Source organism: Pagrus pagrus (genome assembly GCF_965226575.1).
Source record: "Pagrus pagrus genome assembly, chromosome: 22".
NCBI classification, from domain to species: Eukaryota; Metazoa; Chordata; class Actinopteri; order Spariformes; family Sparidae; genus Pagrus; species Pagrus pagrus.
Genome location: NC_140204.1, coordinates 7,474,351 through 7,492,861, shown reverse-complemented (window position 1 = coordinate 7,492,861; position 18,511 = coordinate 7,474,351). Strand labels below are relative to the sequence as shown.

At 42.1% G+C, this 18,511-nt stretch overlaps 2 protein-coding genes across 3 annotated transcripts; both read right to left on the bottom strand.

Annotated features, from left to right (window-relative positions):
* Positions 1 to 1,484: 1,484 nt before the first annotated feature.
* LOC311251611 (CD48 antigen) lies at positions 1,485 to 5,863 on the bottom strand. 2 transcript variants are annotated; one of them, XR_014621436.1, is made up of 7 exons: positions 5,675 to 5,863; positions 4,568 to 4,777; positions 4,358 to 4,468; positions 3,201 to 3,467; positions 2,910 to 3,084; positions 2,258 to 2,290; positions 1,485 to 2,040 (listed from the first exon to the last, which is right to left on the bottom strand). XR_014621436.1 is itself a non-coding variant. In XM_084344108.1 (7 exons), exons 1-7 carry the CDS (start codon positions 5,709 to 5,711, stop codon positions 2,033 to 2,035), a joined length of 786 nt encoding a protein of 261 aa, XP_084200234.1. In that variant the 5' UTR covers positions 5,712 to 5,863; the 3' UTR covers positions 1,485 to 2,032. The 2 variants fall into 2 exon arrangements, 1 of the variants encoding a protein (XP_084200234.1); XM_084344108.1 differs by having other exon boundaries at positions 2,965 to 3,084.
* Positions 5,864 to 6,550: 687 nt separating this feature from the next.
* Positions 6,551 to 18,234, bottom strand: LOC311252121 (vang-like protein 2). Its single transcript, XM_084344975.1, has 8 exons — positions 17,913 to 18,234; positions 12,288 to 12,529; positions 11,861 to 11,984; positions 11,010 to 11,617; positions 10,353 to 10,489; positions 9,935 to 10,070; positions 9,605 to 9,848; positions 6,551 to 8,673 (listed from the first exon to the last, which is right to left on the bottom strand). Exons 2-8 carry the CDS (start codon positions 12,356 to 12,358, stop codon positions 8,413 to 8,415), a joined length of 1,581 nt encoding a protein of 526 aa, XP_084201101.1. The 5' UTR covers positions 12,359 to 12,529; positions 17,913 to 18,234; the 3' UTR covers positions 6,551 to 8,412.
* Between the last annotated feature and the right edge of the window lie 277 nt (positions 18,235 to 18,511).

The following is an 18,511-nucleotide window of genomic DNA, read 5'->3' as shown; positions in this document are numbered from 1 at the left end:
TTGTGTTGTTGTTTTGTGTCCAGTAAAAGTAGATTTTTCACACATTCAACTGTTACTTTGGTAAAAGTTAAAGTCACACATAGAAATAGTACTACGGTAAAGGTCTTACAGTGTCTGATATTTTAATGTATTTATTGAAAGTGTTGTATTAAAGTATCTAAAGTACAAGTAAAATTATACATATACTTACATGTATGTAATTACTGTATACTATGTGACCCATTACCCATCTGGACAATTATTATTATTTAGCATTTTTCTGATTATCAGAATGTGTTTTTTTTTTTTTTAAATGATTGCCGATAAAATCTATTAATTCAGATGCATTATGTAATCCGAGGAGTAACTAGTAACTACAATCATCAAATGAAGTTACTCGAAAGTACTATATTTGGTTCAAAATGTAGTGGAGTGGAAGTATAAAGTAGCAGAAAAAGGAAACACTTGAGTTAAGTACACGTACCTTGAGTTGTACTTAAGTACAGTACTAGAATAAATCTACTTAGTTACATTCCACCACTGTTTGGTTCTCTATTTTGTTAAAGTACTTTAGTCCTACATGTGTGTGCTTAAGACAAACTTACTGCTCAAGTGCCACACAACACAACTGGTGAGATCAAAGTGTTTTTAATAACTTCTGACCTCAGGCAGTTTTACCAAGAAATGTGACACTGTTAACGTGGGGTTCGGTTTAAAGCCGCAGTCATAGCACCTCGACTCCCTCCATGTGTGAATGGCGTCACTCACACCTCCCCTCTGCTCTGCTGCTCAAGGCTTAACCCATTCTCATCAACACAACTTTTTTAAAAAGGTACATGACTTAATATTTCTTTCTCCATATATTATACAGTGATACAGTCACCTGAAACTTTTATAAATTTGACAAACTACAACATACACAGGACTATGATAAGCTTGTATCAAAATTGTTGCAGTTATTCAAGACAAATTGATTCGTCTTAGATGGAAGGTGAAACACTGAGGCTGCCATTATCAACTGTAACAATGTTTTTGTGTGTGAAAACAACATTAATTCATACTCTTTTAATTTCCCTTTAACTAGTGCAACAGTCAGGGGTGCACCCAAAGGAGGGCCAGCAGGGGGCCATGGCCCTCCTGATTCACTTGTTGGCCACCCCACTCACGACTATTCATTTACAATAAATCAATGATGAAAATAACAAATACATATCCAGCCAGCCAGCAAGACACTTTTTTACCACCCGCCTGTCATTCTCCCACCCCTGAGGTGGCTGCCCCGAGAAATTCAGTGGCCCCTGCTGCCCCCCAAATTTCTGAGGACACCCCTGGCAACAGTAACAGAAGTTCATAGGGTCCTCACATTAATGTACCTCTTCAGTGAAGTTGATATACAACATTTAACATCCACACTCCTAAAAATACTTATATTTACAATAATAACAACAAACGCTTTTCCAAAACAATATCGGCAAAGCATATCCAACAAAAAGTAAACGTCTGAATCGATGTTAAGGGGGAAAGCTTTAACAACAAAGAAAGTTCATAAAAACAGTTCTCCTGTACAAACACATACACAAAAGTTGGCTGGATTTCAAGTCAAACATAATTCAGAGATCTTCAGGGCACATGACAAACTTGGACCATAGAAATTTCTAATAAATGTTTTAAAAGTGTTAAAAGAAATGTAAAAGTTCACATGTGACGGAATATAAAAATAGAAAAACAAAGTCACACAAAGCAGTCTCGCATGAAAGGTACAAAACTATACATAAGTTGGACTTAAATAATATTTACACCTTTAACCAATATCACTGTAAACCTTTGGTGACTTTTTGGTTTGCAATAGATTGCATAGATTTTTCTTATACTGTGTCCATCCTCTGCAGGCTTTCCGCAAATACATTCATTCCCTTCGATCATGTGAAACCCGCTTTCACTTTATAAATAAATATTCAACATGCAGGTTCACTAACACTAACACTGTTGTATAGGCCCCTTCGGACATCGTGTTGTTCTTCTTGAATCTTGCACACCTTGTATAGTTGTCAAGCTAATTGTCTGAAGAAGAGAAAAACATTTTTAGAAATCTTGACATTATTTTACCTCTCACTGCTAAAAAAAAACTTGGGAAAATCAAAACAGAAACAGAAGCTAACCTTCTGTTTCTGCTGAATTGTTTGATTGTCGCTGTTTTCCCGGAAAATTAACGAGAGTACAAGTGAGTTTATGCAACAGCGACCATTTCAGCTTGAACATGGGTCCATGAATTACATACCTGTGATGAATCTCCATACTTTTTTGATTTTTTCTGCAATAAAAAACAGAAAAGAAGTTGTCGACATGTAATATTAATTGCTTGAGAGTCACAAATAGTCTCAATATGTTCTCAACACAGTGTAAAATCAAATTAGTTTTGTAATTAGTCGTGATTTTGGGAAACAGTAACCTCGGGACAAGTTGTATGTTGGATTGATGTGTGGGCTGAAGCTCAGAGTTGAAAGACGATGGGTTATGATGAGAGTAAGTGTGACTGAAAATAAAGTGTTGCTCGGAAGACTGTCTATGTTTGCATTCCTTGCTTGTTGAGCTCACATTATGGCAGCGTTCCTTAAGCTACTAACCACACTGGGTGTGTCTGGCAAGGTCACAGGTGTCTGTGTCTATTTGATGACCTAAATGAACTCAGAGCAACACTGAACTTAGTGCGCGGTTGGTAACACTTGAAGAGGAAGTGAGCAGGTTGACTCAACCGCACAGTTGTGTGACTACAACTGTGGGAAGTGTATAAGAGAAATGCTCTGTAAGCTCTTGGTAAGTAAAACCCTTCTCCTTTTCCTGTCTGAGTTTGATGCTGATTTTTTTTTAACCAAAATAAATAAGAGAATGCTAATGTTGTTTGTTATTTCCAATTTGCTTCGGTGGCATACCTTTAGAGGAGGGAGGGCGAAGAGTTTTCCTACAAGGATGTTGATTTGTTCTCACCTCCGAAAAAGTGCATTACAATTGCTGACAGTAAAATTCCCAGGATGGCTCCCCCGAACACAACGAGACCAGTTCTACATCTGGGCGGAGTAGGAACTGGCGGGGTTGGAGACGGTTCAACTGAAACAACACGAAGAAGACAACAACATAACATCAAGTCCACCAGTTCAGTCTTCAGTCATTCAGGAAGTCATCTTCCATGCCATCATATTTGCTTGAGTCCATTGTGACCTTACCAGGACACTGTGGGGTGACAGAACATGTGTTGTTCTCCTTATACTTGCTGGAGGTGCAGGTGAATTGGACATTGCTCTGTGTGGTGTTGAGGAACGCTGCATGAACTGCAGAGCTGCCATGACAATCCTGTGTATTGATGTCGGTCGCATTCACCTGCCAGGTGAATTCAACACCTTGATCAGCTGAAGAACATCGCAGCACCACCCAACAGCCTCCATTTTCAGGTATAGAGGCGACTGTCTGTATGGTCGGCTTCTGGAGGCGTTCTGCGGGGGTTTTAATGGGAATTGTTGATTAGAAGTGAGGATATACTGTAGTCTATCCATTCAGCAGCCAAACATTTGTTTACGAAAAGGGTTATAGATAAGGGGGAAGAAATGAAGTCCCCATGAGACAGTTTAAGGAGTGCCATTTGCTTCGACCTAGTGACGTGTTTCCTGTAAAAACAGCAAGGTTTGAGGTTTCAGTTAAAGTAAGTGCTTACTTTAGCAACAAAGCTACTGGTATCTGTTTACCAGGAAACGCCTTAATCACCACGGTGCTGTAACCGTCCGTCTTTGGCCTCGGAGATCGCATACGGCCCCAGTCTTGGGGTGTTCATCGAGAAGCTGCCGATTATCATCTAGTTTGTTGGCAGCTACTTTAGCAACAAGTAAAGCTATCTGTCCAGAGCTGCTCAAAGTCGGACAGCGGAGGGAAAACCAGCCATATTTTCTCCATAAAACGCGACCCAGTTCCACCGAAATCACTGAATACAGTTATAAAGTTGTTTTTTGCACAGCAATCCGTGAGGTCCGGTTCCGAGCACACACTCATCTGGCAGCGTTCTTTTTTTTATACATCCGTGGCAGCGCCAGAAAATAAAGAAAGCGTTTATTGGACAAATAATAAATATACGTCCCTGCGTGCAGGATCAGTCATCAAGGTTTTAAAGGCGTTTCCAGGAATGAACAAACTTAAAATAAGATTAAAAATATCCACAAAACAGCTATTTTGCTTCTGTTGGGCCTGATACTGGATATATCTGTGATAAAAACACCTAAACAGTCATTTTGACTTCATGGGGACTTTAAGGGCTTCTATAACAATAAAAATACAATGAATGACAATATGACAAGTTACATTTGTGTCGGTCTTGAACGCTAGTGGCTCTTACCTGTCACTGTGAGCCTAATCTTGTTCGCACTGTCCTGTCCCGCTGTATTGTCAAGGTCTACACTGTATTCCATGGCATCCTGTCTGTGCAAGTTATGGATCGTCAAGTCACCTATTGAATTAAAAAACATTGAAGAGACATTGTAAAGTGAGAAATAAAATTAAGTTTGTTAACGCTGATAGATTTTGAAGTCATAGATTAGTCTTGTACCTGTGGTGGTGTTGAGACTGAGCCTCCCTTTATATCGATAGAACCGCTCAATGCTTTTCTTCCCATTGCGAGAAGTGGCAATCCAAGTGTTGTTTGGAAATATCGACCACTCAATTTTGGAAAGAGTCCACAATGGGTTGGCTCCTGAGGGCAAGGTAACGTTATCCCCAAGGTACCCAGAGACCTCTTTGAGGGATTCGACCAGTCCCACTGTGAAAACAATTTTAAAAGGTCAGATCAGGACAGATCTCTGAGTAATAAGCAGAGGAAAAGCAACACTTCCCCTAAACTGCTGATCTCTGGTGACACATTTGGCTCAGTAAGGTCACTGCAGCAATTATAGTGGCGCATTTATGCAGCAAAACTAAAAGCTGAAGTCATAAACTTGCTGCTGGTGACACAAGAGGAAATGTCTGAGGATTGATCAGAATGTATCCTTAAGGAACCTTGAATATCTGTAGCCACTTCCATGACAATCCTTCCTTTAGTTGTTAGATATTTCACTCTGAATCATAAATGTCAACCTCATGGTGGCGCAGGAGGTAAAGTCAAGTGGCGATCACAAAAGTCTGTAGGAGTAATCGTCTGGGAGCCACAGACAGAATTCAGGCAATAGTTGCCTCGATCGCAGTGGTGGATCAACTGTTCAGACCAACATTGCCAACAAAATGTATCAGGAAATGACGGCTGGATTGAGATACAAGTGAATACTGTATAATAACAATAATAATAATAATAATGCAAGTTCATATATAAGATGACTATCATGCTTGTGCGGTTCAGAGGGATGACAGATGGTGTCACGTTGTCAGACCACACGCTACAGATGCTTCCTGCTTTTGACTTTTCATGACAAAAAACGCTACCCTTCCTTTGACTTTCCTGAGAAAGACATTTTAACTGATAAGTGATTTTTCTTGAGCGACTTTAAAACCAAATCTTTTTAGCTTTTTTTTAAAAATAATAATACTTCCGGAGTATTTCTGCTTCAGGGAGCCAAGAAGTTACTTTTTCTGTTCTGAATTGTCATTTTAAATATTTCTAAGTGTTTGAAAGTTTGGCACATCTTATCTACGGTATTTTCTGTCAATGAAAAAGTGGACTTACCTTGCAAAATGGTAATAGTGATGACTAGTAATCTCATTGTTACAAGCGACGAGAGGAGCAGAGGAAGCCTTTTGAAACTTCCTTTTTGGTTTTGTCTTTTTTTTAATGACACGATACCACGTGCGTCGAGACCAACCCATATTTCACAACTAGCACTGTCAGGCTTTGGTAAACCTGGTCAATTGCACATTTCTGCCAGTCATTCTCACCTGATCAGCCAACTCCACTCACCTGTTCTCATCCTCATCACCAATCAACCAAGTATATATACCCCAGCCTCACAGACACTCATTGCCAGATCGTTCTTCACCTCATGCAGGACTCTCCTGCACTTTCCTTCGGCCTGATTACCTGTTGCTGACCTCACCTGCCTCCTGTCCCCGGCTTTGAGAGTTTCTGCTGCTTCTTTGAATACTTTTTTCGCATTCGATTATTAATCATGGATGGTCTTCCAGGTATGACTATATATTTGGGTGATCAATTCTATGCACACATTTTAACATATCCAGTTTTACCAAAACTTATTTTGAATGAAGTTGCCAAATGTATCTTCCTCGAAAGAAAAGCCCAGGTACTTTTTGGGCATATTTTCTGTGGATCGGTGTAAATTCAGGATACAGGATTGAGTTGTTTTTCTATTTCGTAGTGTCCATACTTGTAATATTTCATGGTATTTTTTTTTTTCTCTTCTGTTTGGTACATTCCAGCTAATGTTCACAAGTGGTTGCATGGTATATATTAAGAGTTTTTTTTTTTACACCACGTTATCTTCACATACACCCACTCGAGTGTCGCTTCCTGTCTAGAAGAGCAGAACGAAATGACGGAGAAACTCATGATAACATATGACTCACATGGGGAGGGGGGGGAACAAACTTCTCATAAGATCATTTATTAAAAACCTTAGTCCTAAAAAAAAAACAAAACAGTTTAACAGTAAATAACAATCTTCATCAGAAGTGTTAGTTTAGACTGACTACAACAAAGTGATCCATAGAAAAACACGAAAATATAAAACTGTATTCAAATGTACATGTAAACTGCTCATCGGTGGCACAACAATCTATCTGTAGTGTCAAAAGGACTTTTTTTTTTGAGTGGCAAAAGACACACGTGCAAACATATCAACCCATGGCCGGATTAACCTGCTGAGGACGCCTGTTGAACCCCAGTACATACGGCAGCTTCATTATATCTCCAGAAACACACTAGTACTCTAGAAGTGGAACGATTAATCAGTTAGTTCAAAGGAAAATACTGGATAATAAACATAAAATATCTTTTGGGCTGCGTCGCAATTTAAAAAAACAACAACTTTATTTTGAAATAAGGATAACTCCACCCATTTCACACATTGGGGTGTTTGCAGGTCTTGGGGAGTACTACTAAATATATGGAAAAGTAGTATAACACCTCGTGTGGCTCCAGAGGAAGCTGCATGTAATCTGATAAATTACCTCCGGTGATGTCAATCAGTTGCTAAGTTGCATTGTGGGTAATGGTTCTGGTTCTACTGTATCGACTTTGATCATTTCTTTTCAAACTGTCCATAATGAGTCCAACAGTGCAAAGCTAGACCAGTGGACTGCTTTTCCAAAGTTGGTGCCTACATTACCCACAATGCAACTTAGCCACAAGTTGACCACTTTAGCAGACCAGACACTTTGCAATAATATCAAAGACAGTAAGTAACATAAAGCTGCCAAAAAGAAGCACATTGTCAGTACTTGGTTATGTTGAGCTGCAGCTCTTCAAGTCCAATTCAAAGCTCACATGTGAGCCAGTGTTACTGGACAAAAACACATTTCTGTGGGTGGAACTGCAGAAAAGAGAAGTAATCTGACCAAACCTGAGCAGGAAATTATACAAACATGTTCATGAAATATTCAGTGCATCAAATCCATCCAGTGTATTTTACTTCATACTTTTAGTGGGAGGTACACCTGTCCACTTTGATACAGTCAGTGACGCCAGTCAATGTCGGAAAGGTGACAGGGCCGGGCTTTTTTTTTTCTCTCTTTCCATTTATAACAAACAGGAACTTCAAGTTGAAAAGTTAAAGAGAAAAGAGAAGTAACATTATCTCTGACGAAGACAGAAGGAAGCCCCTCAATTCTGACGTATGAAAACGGTCAGCTGTACAGAGTTCCTGCAACCCACCATTTTTTTTTTTTCTGGGTCGGAATCAACTTTTTTCGCATTTTGTTAAAATCTGAATGATGGTGGTGGGAAAAGGTCTAAAGTCCAAGTCCTGCATGGGTATATTCTCTTTAAAAATGCTGCATGAATTACAAATGTGGCTAAAATCCTATAGACTTTTTAACCAAAGCATTAAAGGTTTATCAAAAGATGCTTTTTATTAAATTTGTAGTGAAATACTACAGAAAAATAGCCCTACTTCTTCAGTATTGTGGGACTTTGAAGCAGTCTGCAGTGCATTATCAAAGCTTGACAGTCAGCACTTCAAGGCAAGTCTGGTTTTATTTTTGTCACCAGAGCTCAAAAGGGGAACAAGGTCTGAGGTGGGGTATTCCTGCTTCTTTGTCTTTTGTTTTGTTTTGGTTCATGATATCTTAGCCATGTCCCCTTTACATATTTGGGTGTCATGCTTAACAACAAATAAAAACCTGGAAAAATATCTACGTGATACCAAAAGGTATAAAAAGATACCCTGAAAGCACTATAATTAGTATCACCATCCTCCTGCTTTCCACTGTCCATTATTCATCTGCCTCCTCCTACACGGATGTCTCTGACTGGAGCTTCATGACAAACTTGTGACTTTTGGGGTCGATGAATTCCTCGCCCAGGCGCAGGAAGGGGAGTGGTGTCACCGTGACAACCAGGGAAAAGTCGAGGCGTCTCAGGGAGAAGACCTGGCCTTGACGTAGAGCAGCTGTCACTGGCTCCTCACTCACTAGCGTCCACTGGCGCCCCCTATTGCTGCTGTCAAGGTACTGGAGCGTGGGGCCTGGGCTGAGGTAAAGCTCAAGGAAAGCCTGAGACACAAGAAAAATATGTGTAAATCAGCTTGTCATGAATATGTATGTTATGTTGTGTAATGTAATATGCTCTAAAACACTCAGTAAAAGTTTGGTGTAGTTGTGAGAGATTATTACGTCATTTTAATGTTTATTTTTCATTCATTAATCACTTTATAATTACTGACGTGAAAGGGCAAATGTAATAGGTTAACATGGAGTGTGTAGTGTGGCAGGAGCTGCAATGATCAAACTGATCTTTCAAGGTTTGAAAATGTATTTTTCCCGCTCTAGGAAAACACTGTAATCACAGTTTATAGTAAACATGATCAATTCAGGTGAGATGACAGCTTGAAAAAAATGGGAAAAATCGGGGTAAATGCAAAAAAGTTTCATAATATGCAGACGATGCACCCATTTTCTATGAAGATTTACAAAAAAATGATACAAAAGACACATAAAACCTAAACTAAAAGCTGAAATAAATATCGAACTAAAAACAAATGAGATAAAGGATAAAATTAAATATACATAAACATACAACACAAATAAAATCAAATGAAAAAAACAACTTAAACACATCTGCGATTAATTGTATTACTAACTATTACATTAATCCTGATTATTGCGATAACCCATTTATCAGTTTGAGTAATATTGAAGAAAAAACCTAAATACTCTCAATCTAGTTTTCCGACATGTTAATAATTACTTGCTTCTCTTTCATCACTGACAGTAAACTGAATATCTTTTAGGCTATTGACAAAACTAGACATTTTAGGACATCACTGATTAACATTTTTCTCCATTTTCTGACCTTTAATAGACCAAACAAATAATTGATAAATCGCAAAAATGATCTTAACGTGAATCCACAGTTCATGTAATCAGATGCAGCCCTACACAGAACTGCAGTAAAATGAATGAATAGTGGTACTACCCTCCTTACCTTGGGCGTCATGTTGTGTGTGATGCAGAACTGCAGGTGGTTGATGATGCTCTCCATAGTATGGTAGGACTGCTGCCTGGTCGCTCGGAGGTACTTCTGCATGGCTCGTGCCATGGGGGCAAAGATGGCTTGGGCCGCCTCCCTGGGGTCCATCACCTCCCGCGGATGTTTGGGAGAGGTCGCGGCCTCTTCGTCCTGGTGACGCTTAATGTGGGTGAAGGCTTCTTCTACTGCCACCACCAGCCTGGGAGGAGAGACAGGAGAGTGAGACACTGACTTTGATTTACAACTGCCGACACTTAACTACAGACAAGGTATTTCTGTCCTCGCCTGGCTTTGCGTTTGCGGACCCTCCGCTCCATCTCTGCCTCCTCATAGTAGTACTCGTTGTGGGAGTTGTCTCTTCTCCGAGCGGCAGCTGCGATCATGGTTCTCGACTGCCCTGTAGAGTTATTGGTGTTGTTCTCTGTAGACAGAAACACTGATGTGAAGGACAAGCTATACCTTATCTAAATTGGTAATCCAATTTTGGATACAATCCAATGCAGATCATCCAGGTCATGTCAGCAAAGACTATACTAATTTTCTCATTTTTAAGGGGCAGTTTTTGTATTTCAGGTAGATTTTGTCAGCAGCCAGTTATCACTTGCTTTCCACCCTGTTAAGTGTATTATAGGGATTGTTCTGATACAGAGTGGGCTGAATGGAACAGGTTAAAGATGAAATATTGAACACAAGGTCATTTTACCTTCCCCCAAATTGTAGACCTTGAAGGCAGACATCTTTTTGGAGAGGATGGACTTGGGCAGGTTGAGCAGAGCGGGGTTATTGACCGGAAAGTCAGTGTAGTACTGGTCGAGGACCCACACCGCTGCCCGCTGAATACTGTGTTTCACAAGACAGAGGAAGTAGAAACAGTTCTTCTCTTAAACTGGCAGATTTCAAAACGAAGAGCTGTTGTCAGAATATATCACCTGTGACAACATGACAGATTCATGCCCAGATACAAACATGTAGGAAAAGGAAGTGGTGAACCATTTGAGGCAGAAACAGGCTCTCCTACTAGACTGCATGCAACAGAAGCAAAGTCTGTTGTAATGTGGGCTAATGAGACCAAAATGACAATAAAAACAGAAAGTTCAAAACATGCAGTATATAGCAGCTATAGTATGCAGGGTTGTCAGCATTCATTTTGTCAGGCAATCTGTGCTCATCCAAAATGATTGCTTTGTTTATCTCTGTGCAAGAATTCTGACAATTGGTTCCAGCTCTAATGAGCCTGCTGCCATCGCAACCCGACCCCAGATATGTGGGCGACCATGGATGGATGGATGGACGGAAAATGAAAACAAAGTAAGAAATAAAATGAAACATAATTTAAGTATGAATAAGACAATCGACTGACCTGAGACAACCCACGTTGTAGAAGTGACTCGCCCCATCTGCTGTCCTCACCACCTTCAGACAGAAAGCAGGCTGCAGATGTCTGACCTCCAGTAGCACCAGGGCCAGGTACTGAATGAACAGCAGCGCGTCCACCAGAGATGCTGCATATCCCACAATCCCCCTGTAGTCCGTCTCCCTGGGCTCCAGCACCCGAACCCCGTAGAAGAGCCAATAAGATGCCACAAAGAGGAAGACCAATGCCAGCAGCAGACAGCGGAAGATGAAGAAGCGTGGTAGAGTAGCTCTGGGTGGGCGGAGAAACAGCGCCCAGGTGGAGATGAGGAGGATCAGGAGCTTGAAGGCCAGAGAAATGTAAAGGCCCTCACATGGTGTACCACAAGGTTCCAGCGTATCCCTCCACAGGAGCTGTGGGAGGGCCAAGAAGGCCAAGGGAGTGATGAGCGCAAAGAGGCCCAGGACAGCACCCAACGCTGGGCCCAAGTAACGGCGGCACTCGAGCGGCGAGGACTCCTCAAGGTCCTTAGAGATCCGTGTCAGGTCCTCGTTGGAGATGCTGTCCACAGAGGTGCCAGTGACCACTGTGGTGGTCTCGCCCCAGTTGTCATCCTGTACAGAGAGGACAGTGTTGGTGATACATGGTAGAGCACAGGGGGTTTAAAGCCCCCTCCAAGTGTCATTTAACACTGTGTTCATCTGATTTTAAGGGGCTACGAGCATGATTTGTGACATCACAAATAGTTTGGGTCATCCAATCTGTAACTAGTAACCTTGGCAGCCACAGTAGTATTGGAGAATATTTATATCTGCCTTAACATGTGTGGAGAGGATGTTTTAAATTTTAACTCTGACCCTGTCGTCTCCTCTAGTGGACTCCGCGTCCAGCATCGACTCTGCAGGAGTCTGGATGGTCACCGATTTGTCTCCACGGATGCTGATGTCGCGACTCTTTGAGCGATGCCTCTCCCTCCTCTCCCTGGAGAGAAAGACAAAGTGCGACAGGTCAGGGATGGATTTCAAACTTTCTGTCCTGGCAGGTTATATACTATCATCGAGTCAGGGACAGGATTATTTATAGAGCAAAATAAAGACGAAACAATTCATTAAAAAACAGGAAATTAAAGATCAAGAGTGTAGGATTTAGCCGCATCTAGTGGTGTGGTCTGACGACGTTAACTTGGGCTCTGGTTTCAGTCTAAACAATTAAATCGATGAAATAAGTGGCAGATAATGAAAATGATATTGGTTGCAGCCTTGAGAACAATCTGTGGTCGTCTACCTGTGTTTTCGGGAGCTTCGTGAGTGGGACGACTTGTAGGAGTAGCCCGAGTACGTCGACTCGTTGTCCATGTCGGAGGCTGGCGGTGGGCGGGGTTTCCTGGCCCCTCCTGCCCCCGAGCCGCCGCCTTTCTCCCAGACCACGCCCAGCTGGCTCTTGCGACTGCTGATGGACTTGGAGGAGAGGGCCAGAGGGAGGCGCAGCAAGTCCACTTTACTCCTGAGGGAATCTATCTTGGAGGCCTGTAAAAAAAGACAGAGGGCGGGGATGGGGGAGGAAGATGAAGACAAATGACAGAAATGGTTAGTTAGGAAGGAGAGAGCAGAAAGAGAAATGAAGACTGAGAGGGAAGGGCGAAAGATAATTTGTCATCTCAGACAGAGAGTAAAAGCATCTCAGAGGGAATCGTACCAAGCAACAAGAAGAGAGACAGCATTGTTGAAATGTTGGCACTCCGCGGTGTGTGAAAGTGTCTGCATGTGTGCTTTCAGCGGCGCAGGACGTAGCTGGGCCCATTCTTCCGCTTTGAGGGAGTTTTTATGAGCAACTCAAGTGATTTGGCCCTGAGTGTGTTCTGAGCCAATAAAAGGACAATTACGCCAGCTTCTATTCTGGGCTACGAGTCTCCGGTGTGCAGACATGCAGGAGCGGAGCATCGGATCAGCTCTGGAAATGTTCTAGTTTAGACATGAGAGTGGCTCAAACAAAGCAGGGTGTGTCATTTTTTTACAAATAAATTAAGAATAAAAAGATGCTTTCTTTGCGCTGGTTTATCCCGATTTTTTTGCAGTATTTTTTTTTGCTTTAGGTCCGTTTGTGATACATACTCGCCCGGACGCCACATTCCCCAACTGTCCCCTGCGGTGTCCAAGGGCAACCGAGCTTAACTACTACAATGGGGATGAATGGGAGGCTATTGGTGAGAAAGGACAGGAGGGGGGTAGTTACACAGCAACCAGAACATCAACTTTACACCCCCTCCTCTCCTTCTCCCTCACACACACACACACACACACACACACACACACACACCTCGGAAGACAGAAAAAGACGAGGCTACGATTCTGACTTGATTTTAACCTCATCTTACTCTGAGAAATGTACGGAAAATGATCCTGAAAGGCCTATCCCAGTCCCGCCCATAGTAAATCCCAAGCTGTTGTTTGGAGCAGATATGGTTTTAAGCTGATTTTCCCCCCTAAGCTGTCAGGAGCTCTGTAAGTGCTTCTGGCATTAGATCTATAGGATGTTTAAACACACGGGATTATTAATTCATTTTTTTTTATGTTTCTTGCCTAAAACATGCCCCTTTTAGCTGGAAAACAATGGGTCCACATCATATAGTCTTAAATGGTTCAAATTTAATAAGAATATCACTGAAAATGAGCACTTAACACATGTTTCTGTCAGGAAATATTCAGGCTCCTGGCAAAAAATGCCCATGTTGTGACCATTTTGTCTCCCTGCCTGAAAGTGACAAGGGCAAACACTCGTAATAGTTCTGTATTTCTTTATTTAAACTAACTTTATGCATATACGTTTTTTTTTTAATGCGTAGGTGGGAAAAACAGCCTAGTCAAAGAGCAAAATGCATGAAACTACATAAATTTGCATAATTTCCAAGTTTATGGCTTTAAAAGAAACTATATATATACTATATATTTGTAATCTCGCTGGATACATGATGCTTCGATCATCCGGAGGCTGGTGTGTAAGTGGCTCAGTAGAGAGAAGAAAGGAGAGAGAGTGGGTCACTTGTCAACACAGTCACTCATTGGTTGTTGTGGGCTCTAGGGCGGGCATATGAACTCATATCTGCTCAAATGAGCTGTCAATCAATTTTTTTTTTTACCATTTTTTCACCATTTAATCATGGAATACTGTGTTGTGGACTAAAAATGTTGCTGAAATGTATCTACTGGACATTTGGGAACACGAGAAGTCAGATTTTGTTGGAATTTGATGCACCACTGAAACACTCATACACTTTATTGGTGAACTGGCGAAACTGCGTTTTTGGCAAAACTGCGTGCATGCTTGTGCGCTTGATTGTACCTCGCCGGTGTTGGTTTTTTGTTTTCTTTTAATCTTGAAATGGTTTGCATGAATAGAATCACGAGAATTTAGGCTTACTCACTATGTGTGGCGTTCGGCTATTTGTTTAGCTCTGTTTGTAGCTGCGGAGCTTATTAATCAATGATCATATTTCTCAATTTTTCTACCAGTATAATCTGTTTTTGTTCTTTTATGTTTTCCAACCGACAGAACACGGGGATTTGTTCCCCTCCAACTAGGTACTTTCCGAATTGGACGCAGATCAAACAGAGTCTCAATCTAATAACAAATCTCCTCACGCTCTCAATTTGTGCCATGACCTCTTGCGTCCGTCTTCCACATTAGAGTTGTCAGTAATGGCTCGCATGTGATTCAAACATGGACTGGGATTGTTTGCAAGCAGATACATTAGTAGGCCGTACTCAAAAGGAGCTTAAAATGTATTGCAATTCGAAGGATCTATACTGCCTCGGAGAGTTTTTTTGGATCCTGGGGTCAAGATCTGACGCAGTGTCGTCAGTCATGAAGGTGCAATCAGAAATTTGAAGAATGATGTTTTGATATTTGTATTTAATAGATTAGAGAGACTGTAGCTTTATGTGATAAGAAGGCCCAGCTCCAGTTTGCCGGAAAGCAGCAGAAGGCAGTATTCTATGGTAGCCCTGCACTGCCAGACTAATTTGCAAATGCTTATTAGTCCGGTCCCTTTCATTTCATTTTACGATTTTCAAGGTGCCTCTGGACCAACAACCAATCAAAGCAATGGACAGTTATGTAGTGCTAAGCGACACATGCAATTAAGTGCCATTTTGTCTGTTTTCAAAAAATGGTGCCCTGGTCACAAACTATAGCTTAAAGTTGAGCCAAAACGGAAGACGGAGTGTCATTTGCTTCTGCATATTTAGGTGTTTCCTGTAAAAGTGGTCAGGCAGGGAGGGACTGTAGCCAATAGCGTTCGCACTGAATGTGAGTTACGCCCCCTGACATACAGCTACATGTCAAGTGGACTGCCGTATAGGCCAATTAAGAGATCAGAGGGCTGGCCAAACACGAGCAGGACCTAACGCAGCATCCAACGCTGACGGCTGCCAATTTGACGACAAGGATTCAGTACCGAGGTGGTCTTCTTGCCGGGTTTTAGCTCCTGGCAACCTGGGGTCTAGTCAGCTAATAGGGCCGCTAACTTTAGCTGCATGACTAAACAAGCAAGCGGTATCTGTCCAAGTCCGTAAACCACCTCGGTGCTGGATTCCTGGTTGTTAAGCTGGCCACAGTGGGTCTTGGAATTCGTGTTCGGACCCGACCAGAAACTCTGAACAGGAGTAGGGGGCCAGACGCATCTGCCAGAGCAAATAAAACACTGATTTGTCTGTTTCCCAGGCTAGTTTCACAGTATAATGATACCAAACTGATCTTTTTGGCAGTCGGACTAAACATTCTTTTTGGTATAAGCCAAACTCTGCTCGTCATCCTAAACACACCAGCTGCACTGACAGGCTTGTGAGGCTAGAGGAGAAATGAATGCAGCTGAGGAATCCTGGAGGAAAGCCTGATGCAGTCTGCAAGAAACCTGCCAATTGGGAGATTTGTTTTCCAGCATGAAAATGAGCTCAAGCGTGAAGCCAAAACTACACAGGAACGGCTGGACAACAATGTTCATGTCCCGGAGCGGCTGACGAGACAATATAACATTTAGAAAAACAAGATTCATAGAACCTGTACAGGGGAAAGCAGCTCTCTAAATGTTTTAAAACAGGGAGAATATTCTAGGCCATCGTCACGTCATCTTGTCAGACAGAGCGCTCTCCTTACTGTCTGGGTAAAAATGGAAGTCACATTGACCTGAGAGCCCAGATTCTCTCGTGGCAAAACTGATCTCTGGGACTCAACAAGACTTTTCCACGAACACAGACCGAGTGTGTATCGGTCAGATATGGGATTTTAATCTTACTTTTGTTTAAATGTATCTTGCATTATTGCCTCAGACGCATGGTGGCGGCCATTAGTTAGCCAGGGTTGTATATTTAAGAGGCATAGATGACAGGATGCTACAACTTGCAGAAGTGGAAAAGCTGGTACGGCCATCTCTTTATAACACTACAATCAATAACATACTAACTGCAACTATAACAACTGGGAAAATCTGTCGGGTCTGCGTAAGATCACTCAGATTATTATAGAATATTAAAGGCCAGTGACTAGAAAAGGATATTGGACAATCTGATTAATTTGTTATTACAGGTACCAATACCACAAACTGTTTCCAGTACCCGTTAGTACTGGTACCAAAATTGGCAGAACTCCCAACCCTACCTCTAACTCCTTCCTTCCTCATGAAAAGAAAATCAATCAACCAACCAACGAAAAACAAAACGAAGCAAAAATATCCCACCAACCAACAAAAATCAAACAAAAGCAAAAAAACAAACACACAAAACAAACGTAAAAAAACGCTTACCAACAACAACAACAACAGAACAGAAGCTTAAAAACCAAATTCTAAATAAACAAAACAAAAAACCCAAACCACCCAACCCAACAAAAGAAAAACAGAAACCAACAATGACAAAACAAAAAAAAATAATAAAATTGTTTGCAGGTTTCTGTAGATGTCCACAACTCACAGATTTAAAACGACATCATCGTGCCATCAGAACACCAGCTCTGTCTCTGAGACGGTCAATCCCATCGACCCCACTGACGAGCCTCTCCCACTGTAATCAATCCACCACTGATCGATTTACACTGGACTGCATGTTCAGTATCATCTGGATGTGAGAGGATCCATGTGCAGCGTGGAGGATGTTTTTCTCCATCTCTGCTGAGGCTGATTCATTCAGATATAGTAGTTGTACTTTATCTTTAAACAAGTCAGATCTCTCAACTCTGAAGAAAACTGAGGAGAAGCTAGTAAGATACGTGAAATGTTTCTCTCTACTTCTCATGTGTGGATGAAACATCTTGTTGAATTAGGGCTAAGCAGCCTGGGTGGGTGGCTCCTGGGGGCCTCCAGGCCTCAGGGTGGCAGTGGGCCAGCGAGGCGTGGCTGTGGCTGCTCCCTCAGAGCTGACTCCTGCAAACAACCCAGGCGCAGGCTTCGAGGCCTTTACACGACAAACACGCACACTCAGCATGAACCAAAGCTCGTGATAACTAGCGAGCGAAAAGTGCTCCGAGGACGCGCGGTGGAGACACAGCGACTCAGTGTTGGGAGACAAAGCCGAACACACCCACGATGAAGTGCTGCCTCTGTGAGCAACAGACTGGTGTCCGCACCGCAAACTCGACTCACATGCGTGAGAGCGGGGCGCTGTGCAGTGATCCATTTGGCACAGACCGTGCGTAAAAGTGCAACATGGATTTTAAAAAAAAAGAAGGGGAAAAAAAATGGATACGCGTTCACATTGCGCTTCTGCCACCTCATCAGTCCTGGCAGACGGGTGAAGGTGGACAGATAAAGACATAAAAATGTATTTGTGGAAAGAAAGTGGTGCATTTACGGTGTTCTCACGTCAATGTTCAGACACAAACAGCACATTTTACCCAGAATTCCTGCAGGGTACGTCTTACCTTTCTATCCCAGAGGGAAAAAGCTGCAGCACAAAGAGCCGAGCGTTCCCAAACAAAGTGCCTCCAAACGCTCCAAAATCACTTTCTCCAGTCTCTCGTCCGCCCGCAGCCTTCACGCTCACCCGCAGCCAGAGAGACCGCGTTCCTGTGCGTGGCCGCCGGTTATTTCGTTTGGTTTCTCGGCTGGAAATTAGATCTCAAGTCGAAGCGCCGAAGCCGCACAAAAGGCAGCGACACGCTCCTCATCCCGGCTCCACATCTGCTGTGTGGCGGAGCCCCGCTGAGCTGAGCAGCGCTGAGAGGCTCCGTGCGGACATCCAACACCGGCAACGTCACGTTAGAGGGAGCACAGTCGCAGCTTCCGGTGGGGATTTTTCAAAATAAGACCCATTGTTTTCAAATGAAATTATGAGATAAAAGTTGAACATTTTCACAGAATTTTTAATCGCTATTTGACTTTTTATTGAATAGAAGAAAGTGATAAAAGACAATTTAATAATAACATAATTTGACCATCAGATGAAGACAGACCTGTATACGTTCAACATTAGATATGATGAAAAGGTTATTGGATGTATTGTAAATAAAAATATAATTGT